The sequence below is a fragment of the Gallus gallus genome, chromosome 3 (assembly GCF_016699485.2).
Source record: "Gallus gallus isolate bGalGal1 chromosome 3, bGalGal1.mat.broiler.GRCg7b, whole genome shotgun sequence".
Taxonomy (NCBI): domain Eukaryota; kingdom Metazoa; phylum Chordata; class Aves; order Galliformes; family Phasianidae; genus Gallus; species Gallus gallus.
The window spans coordinates 33612024-33620230 of NC_052534.1; the positions used below are offsets into that span (position 1 = coordinate 33612024).

Here is an 8207-nt window from a genome sequence, read left to right on the forward strand (position 1 = left end):
CGAGGCGGAAGTGACGCTCCCCGTTGCCGCGGAGATCGCGGCCGGGGCTCGGAGCGCGGGCGGCGGCGGCGGGGCGCCATGCGGGCGGGCCGGGCTCTGCCGGGCGCCGCGGGCTGCGGCCGCCTCCTCGCGGCGGGGCTGCGGCCGCTGCTGGGAGGGCCGGGGCCGTGCTGGGCGACGGTGCGGCGGGCCGCGGGGCGGTGGCCGAGCCCGGGCCTGCGGGTGCCGCAGGCGGCCGAGGCGGAGCAGCTGGTCCTGCGGGCCGGCGGCCCCTGGGGCCGCTTCATCGCCTGTCCGCAGCTGGCGCGCACCGTGCAGCGCTGCCTGCAGGCCGGCTCCGGCCCTCAGCCCGTCGTGCTGGAGTGCGCGCCCGGTAAGCTGCCCGCCGCTCGCCCGCGAGCCGCCCTGGGGCTCGGCGTGCTCCGGTGACCTTGCGGGGTCGGTGCGGGCCGCGGGAAGAGAGCGGGGCCCCGCCGCTCCTTGCTCGGTTCCCGTGCGTGCTCCTCCGGTGCGGTTCCGGGGCGGGCAGCGGGGTAGGCCGGGTTGCTCGTGGGGTGTGGAAGCGGCGTTTCAGTTGTGCAAAGCTTCGGGGGGAGCGTGTTCGCTTGAGGCTCGAGTCATTGACGATAAACACTTCGCAGTGAAGCAGGGATTGCAGTCCTTCTGTGGGTGATGCGTTGGTCTTGTGGGCTAACACTGCCTCTGCATAGGCACAGGCTGCGGGCCCTTCACACAGCTCACCCTTTGCAGTTACCCAATGGTTTTACGCTTGCAAATCTGGTCAGCCCTTTCCTCGCCTTACAGGAGGGTCTGTGATGAGCTCCACGGAGAGTGTTGTGGTGCTCCTGTTGATTGCAGGGGAGTTGGACCAGATGGCCTTCTGAGGTCCCTTCCAACTCTAAGGATATCAATTGATTCTCTTTTGCCCGCACGGGTAACGTGGGTGAGGTTTCAAAGTGTGTTTCAGTTGGCAAAAGAAAAAGCAGGGGAAAAGCTGGAGATAGACCTGATGCTTCCGTAGTATAATGCACTGAATGATTAGAGGAAGGCTGCGTGTAAGTGTGTTTTCTAACTGTTTTGAAGCACACTTAGGTAACATGAGCTATCTCCTTACTGAAGGTGATGTGCTCCATGGGCTGTGTTGAGAAAATCACAAGGAAAATCACTTAAAAAAATAATGTGTGTGTTTGTTTGTTTGTTTTTTTGTCCTTTCAGGTCCTGGAGTCTTGACCCGGACTCTGCTCAATGCAGGTGTCAGAGTGGTAGCTCTAGAAAGTCACCCAGCATTCCTTTCAAAACTACAGGTATGTGTCTGATATGGTATCCCATCTCTAAGACCTAAGAGGGACGTAAGACATGAACCTAGAAATGCATGGTAACTGTTGGATCAAAAAGGAGCTAGCTAGTAATCGTTACTTGAAACATCTGAAATGATGCTGAGTATTATTAGGTATTGTTTGGTTTTATGTTGCACATTGAGTAACAGTCTATTTTATAAGCCAGTTCATCTGACATCTTGCGTATGTATGTACTCATCCAAGTTCATTGTCTCCCTGTGAATAGTTCTGTATATAAATTAGAGGCTAACACTCATCAAAATTATTGTAGCAGTGTGTGCTTAGGCACAATGTCTGTATGTAGCTTTCAAAAATCTGTGAAGATAGTGTTGGTTATTGTCATTATCTCACAGTATTATTTACTCTGTTGTCCTGCTGTTGGCTAGCAGTACTGGAACCCTGACAAGTGTTGCCTCTTCACTTCGGCATGGCATGGTTTCAAATGTTCTCAGACACAGAACCTTAGAATTTGCACTGCATGGATTGTGTTACAATAGAGATGAGGAAGTTGACTTTCACCTGTTTTAAAATGTGCACTAAAGTCATATTTTATGCATGATTCTCTGCATGTATGAAGATTTCAGTATTAAATCACTAAATGTAGTAGTCTGGGCAGATTAATACTTATTACTCGTCTGGGGAGAATTTTAAAGCTCCAGTTGAGCAGCACAAAAATGCCTTGCGTAATAAAAGAAGCTATTCTGTCTGTCAGTTATAAGAAGCAGCTCTGAGACCTGACTCTCACTGGATACTTCTTTTCTGTAGCGCTTGAGTAATTTTTTGTCTGGGCTGAGTGTTTGGTAAGGCAGCTTACTGCGTCCAGATTGCTTCAACTGAAACTTCATTTGGTTTAGTCCTTAGAGAATAGCCTGGATGGACAATTAAAGGTAATTTACGGTGATTTCTTCAGACTGGATCCTTTGGTTACTGGAGCAGTGAAACCACCTGCTGTGTGTTCTGACAAACTTTTTGAAGCCATGGGTATAGCAGCAGTTCCTTGGAGAGCAGGTACGTGTATACGACCACACGTTACAAATACATTTGAAGGGTGCATAGGCATTTTGGCAAGATCTTTGGGACTCGCTCGAGGTAGCTGTGCTGTTTTAATGTACTTGTTGGATTCATGGATGTTGTTTGCTCATTTCCTAATTTTCACTTTTATTTAGTTAGGTTCTTTGTAGCTTCAAGAAATGGCAAAATGAAGTCTCAGTTATTTGTCATAATGAAGATTTAGCCTAATGCTGACAGGGCTTAGCTTTGAATAAAGCTTGAATTTTATTCGTTCTTGAATGAAATGAGCAGACAGATCTTTTTTTCCCCCCCCTAATTGTGTTGTAACCTACGCATTAGTATGAATGAGATTGTCCTATTAATGAGATCTACCTATTACATAATTTTAAAGACACTTTTACACACTATTGAAACAGATGTACCTGTGAAAATTTTTGGAATCTTTCCACAAAGAAAGGAGAGGAACACACTTTGGAGGCTACTTTTTATCCTGTATGAATGCAGTTCCATATACAGATATGGAAGAGTAGAACTCAACATCTTTATAAGTGAAAAAGAATACAAGGTATGTGCAAGAGATTTTAAAGGCAGTAGAGAATAAGTGGTGCTTCAGAGAACACCAAAACATTGCATGGCCAACCTTTTTGCTAGGGAATTCTTTTTTATGCCACAGTTTTTTTTTTAATCTTGTTTGTTTCCTGCTTGTTCTCTTTATGAATTTATAACACACACAAAAAAAGGAAAGGTCTGTTGTCACTTAACCATAAATCCTTCAGATGTGGAGGTTGCTCCTTGCAAAGGATATGCAGCAGCAACAGAGCTCCTTTCCCTTGGAACTTCTGAGGTGCTGACATTCTGTGGTGCTTTTGCAACAAATGTTTTTGCAAGTTAGTTTCATTGCTAATAGGCGATGAAGAGGGAATTCAAAAGGCCTCTTGAAGAGGATACAGAATTACTAAATAGCAAACTGAGTTTCATGTCCTCTTGAGCCAACTTTGCGTGCAGTACTGAAAAAAATTGAGGCAAAATGCGAACGATTTACACACCTTTTTATGAAGGTTGTGCACACTGAGATGGAGAGTAGTTTTCTGGGTTACGTGTTCATAGTTAGTGCTGTCCCAGTCTTTTAGAACTGTGCTTCCAGTTCAAGGCTACTTCTTTCTTTTTATGAAACAGGTTCGTAAAGCACTAAACTTTGATTACTTGAGGTAGGGAAAGACTTTAAGGTGCGCCTACACAGGCTGTATTCTGTTTAACACCCTACTGGAAAAACATTAAAGTCCTGATTATACTTATCTGCAAAATGACAGATTGGATACTGCTGAAATACCAACCTGTTATCTTCCTAATGGCCAGAGTTCTGAGCAGAGAATTATGAGTCTTCTTAAATGAGTTTTGAGAACCGAAGTAAGAGCAGTGAGAGCCTTCTTTTAGTGTTTTTTTTTTTTTTTGGTTTTTAACACTAAGAGTTGTCAAATCTGTGTTGCTTTAATATCAGGAGGATGACTGCAAGCTACTTAATGGTCAGCTTGGCTTACTGTGTATCTTACTGGGAATATTCTCTTACCAGTGTGATAGAACTCAAACTGTAAACTCCACCTCCGTTGCACTTTCAAAACAAAATATGATCCCTATTTCTCTTCTGTATGAAACTCGACTGTGCTTTGCAGGGAGCCAGGAAGTACAAGCTGGAAATTCCTACACAGTTCGGTTATCTGATATAATTACTACAAAGAAATACTTAGACTGCCAGAATGCTTTCTAATTGTGCTTTCTAGTAAGACATACTAAAATAGCACAAATTTGAGGCCTGATGTAACTTCAGTTTGGAATTTTAGATTTAACTCTGAAGCTCTTGCCTCTTGTTAAAATTATAAGGATTTCTCTTAGATGAAGAGGCAATCTTGTTTTTTGAAATAAAAATGCTCTTGCTTTGTTGTTTTGTCAGGTATTAACAGCAAAGCCTGGGGAATTAAGAATTTACCAAGCACTTTCTGTGCTTTGGCAAGCGGGATGTGACATTCAGCTACTGCACATGGTAAACTTTTTGTACTGACTGAGCATGGTTTAATGCTATCATTGTGTATACAGATAGGAATTTATACCATTTTTGCTATTGTAAACTAACTGGAAGCTAATTTGACTTTTAGATTAGTCTGAGAACTACTGAAGACTGGGATATAGAAGAGTCTTTTCAGCCTTGCTAGGTGTTGTGTGAGACTCAGACTGCTCTTCCAGTCTCACAGTCTGCTTTTCATGTCCTCTGCATTTTGACTCCATGCATGCTTTTGCCTTCCTGAACAGTTTTCAGCAGAAATAGTATTTTCTGTTTCTCTGCTTCTCATGCAGTGAAGGCCTGCTTCTCCTGTCGAGAAGTAACATATCTTATCAAATGCATTATAGTTTAGAGAAGCTTTTTTAAATTGTTCCCCCCAACACACCTGAGTATGTGAATATCAGCTTTCACTTGCTTTACTTTTTTTAAGATCTATTTCTGTTTGTGCCCTGTTTTTCTAGGAACCGCTTTCATAGTTTTAATGTTACGCTTGTCTAAAATCAAAACTTTAGCTATCCGTTGTCCTCCCAAATAGCTTATATTGTGAGGGAAAATGGCACTTCTCTAAATACAATAGGGTTGAAGAAAACCATTGTGCTTGGAGAGCTTAAGGACCTGTTGTATAGGCATGCACTGCTCTTAACTGTCTTCCTTGCATGTGCTTATAGCTGATTGTGGAGTGAAGTTGTTGAATAAAGTTTAAAATGGAGTACATTCCTTATTTGATAGGATTGATGATAAATGCTTTGTGACAATTTAGAAAAGCACTTTAATTCTGTAATGTATTTGCTCCCTCTCTAAGGAACCTTGGTCATCGTTTCTAACTAATATGAAAAATGGGCGACTGGCGATTCCAAAGAGCACGGTAAGAGCGTTGTATTGCTGCTGCTTCTTTTAGAGACCCAGCTAAATCACTCTGATATAGGTTAAAAATAACAGATCACACAGATCTCTTTTGATTGTGTATTTATTTAACAAGTGTTCTAGTTAGAAGTCACAGGTGGCATGTAAGTGCATCAGAAGCGTTGTCTGTTTCCACTAAGAAAACTAAATCTTTAGTCGTAGCGTATCTGTTTGATTTCTCATTTCCTTTCTTGTAAAGCTATTTTAGTTAGAGAATGAAATTTTATAGCCTTGGCATCCAATGGAATTACCTTGTTGTGACTTTGAAAATTCTTTCAGAAACGTTATTGCTGGTACAAATGGAGCACTCTATCCAAGATAAAGACAGACATTGTCTTAAAAGTGAGTTATTTTCAGTGACTTGTTTTGTTTTTCTTGCAGAGGCTGCCAAATGACCACTTATGTTTGGTACGACTGACTCCCCAGCAAAACCTGTTTACAGGGGGCTTGAAGCCTGCTAATTCAGCTACCTTTATTTTCATGGTGAAGCAGTGTCTTACTAAACCCAGGTCTAAACTTATAGATAGATTAAAGTAAGTATAGAAAAAATACAGTTTTTATACACTTTCTGTTTTTTTTTTTAAATTTGTAGCTGAAATAGAACTTCTTTATTAATTATCTACACATGGAATAGAAAATTTCATCTTTCCAGCTCCAAAAACACTATTTTGGGTATGATTCCTGGTCTCTGCTCACAATTTTGAGGCTTGGCAAGAAGGCAGACAAGTGTATAGAGTATAGATTTGCATTAACTGTCTGTACTTCAAATGTCAGTGAGCGCTTATATCTGCAAGGAACTTTCAGTCAGTTTAGACATAATAAAATACCAAGATTTTGCAAGTATAAAAACCAAAAAGTTGAAGAAGAGGTTTAGATTAGCATTGCTTTGATGTTTCTTATAATGAAATTAGCTGAAGGTTTTTGAAGGTTGAGTAGGGATGTCCTCAAATGGCTTTCTGTCACTGAATTCGAGAATCGGATCTTAAACTTATTTACCAATTATGCAGCTCTCCAATTATTCCCTTTGATACAACATTGGAGCTTTGCTTTGTGGTCACTAGATTTCTGTTCCATAAGTGAGACATGTTTGCACTCTCTAAAGTATTGACTTCATTGACAAACACGAAAATAACATGTCTCACTTGTTGTTGGTAGGATTTATGGATGTAAGTTTCTAGTTAGCTTTTTTGTTTATCCCCCACAACACCTAATGAATTCCAGTAACTCATTTAGCAAAGATAAGTGCAAAAAGCCTTAATGGATTTCCTTCTTAAAGCTCAATGATGTACCTGCTCTCCCCTCTGTCTTTCAGCCAGGAAGTGAAGCTAACCTTGAAGGCTTTTAATGTGCGTCTTCTGTATATTTAGATACCTTTTATTGTCTGGGAAATAATTAATGTGTATGTGCATTTTATAAAAGGTCTAGTTTTCATATAAATGATGTGGAAACAGTTTATAGATCTGTTCATATATAGAAGAAAATACGTGGGATGTGTAAGCCACACTAAATCATGCTATACCAAAGCACTTCCTTGAAAATGACCTTGGCTTTCATTTCCCAGACATTGACGAGTAACCCCCTTTTATTCTGTAATGCCTGTTGCTGATTTAGGTGGCTTGAGATAGTGGTGGGTTATGTGGTTTGATATTCTGTCTGCTGGGTGCTTTATTTGTTATTCGCATGTTGCCTTAGCAGGAGTTTCTGTTTTGCAGTATGGATTGAAAATAACTTGTGTAATAACTTATGTTAAGGGAAGAAATTGTTAACTTCTCAAAGCCGTGGAAGGGTGAAATTGATCTTCAGATACTGCTCCTGGCTCTTTAATTTTTCACAGGAATAAGTGCCCCTTTGGTGATCATCTTTTGCTTTGTTTGTTTCAGTTCATGGAGCTTGGACAATGCTGACAAATTACTGAAAGCTCTAGAAATTCCAGAATACGTTGAAACGGGTAACGTCTACCCAGAAGACTACAAGCGTCTGTTTTGTGCTTTGCAAAACTCTAGCGTGTTCACTGAAAGCTGGTTCCATGATGAGGTCCTGGAAAGTATAAGGAACATAAACTTGTGAATCTAAAGCTGCTGTCTTTTGGAAGATCATCGCTGCTTCTGGAAGATTACTGTGATAAGTAATGATTTGAATAAAATCAAGGTATTATAGATGACTTCCTGTCCAAACAGGAAAATAAACTTAACAAGTGAAAAGAGCCCTTCTATATGTAATGAAACTATGAGATTTACAGTTAACTTGGTCACAATCCTATCCAGAATGGTCAAACTTTGCATCTTCTCCAGGACCACATTGGTGACCTGCTGCTTTTGGATGTGCCACTTAAACTGAACTTCGTACTATGCTACTGTGTATTTACAGCACTTGAAAAAAATAACAGACCAAGTAGTGATGTGTGTGGTTTGTATTTTAGTGCCTGTCATTGGAATGCTCTTTCACAGATTCCCAAAATACACAGGTCTGTATAACCACTGAATCTCTTTTATCGTCTGCTCTGAAAACCTTGCCGTCTAAAATAATAAATCCTGAGTGGTGGGTTAATAAATGCAAGGTAATGACAGCATGATAAAACATCACCAGAGTTTTGAGTAAAATTGTTATATGTATGGTTGGATAAAACAAAATAGCACTTTTTTTTCTTCTGAAAACTTGAAATGACTGAAGACTGGGCAGTCTGTTCTAGTTTACCGTGTGCAAGCACTTGTATAAAGATGGGCTTTATCTTATTTTTGGCCTGAAATCCAGTTCACCGGTTCATTCAGTGTTGTATAAACAGTTGGGGAAAAGAATTTTCTTAACTGCAACCTTCGCAATATAAATTTGTTTCATATGTATTATGTGTATATAAAACCTTACTTTAAGATGACATGCTATTAAAATTGTCTTTTTAGCTA

General features: G+C 41.0%; 1 protein-coding gene across 1 annotated transcript; it reads left to right on the forward strand.

Moving 5' to 3' along the window:
• Positions 1 to 12: 12 nt before the first annotated feature.
• On the forward strand, positions 13 to 8207 carry TFB2M (transcription factor B2, mitochondrial). Its single transcript, XM_419535.8, has 8 exons — positions 13 to 373; positions 1216 to 1304; positions 2192 to 2345; positions 2765 to 2913; positions 4297 to 4386; positions 5207 to 5269; positions 5689 to 5840; positions 7188 to 8207. Exons 1-8 carry the CDS (start codon positions 79 to 81, stop codon positions 7372 to 7374), a joined length of 1179 nt encoding a protein of 392 aa, XP_419535.2. The 5' UTR covers positions 13 to 78; the 3' UTR covers positions 7375 to 8207.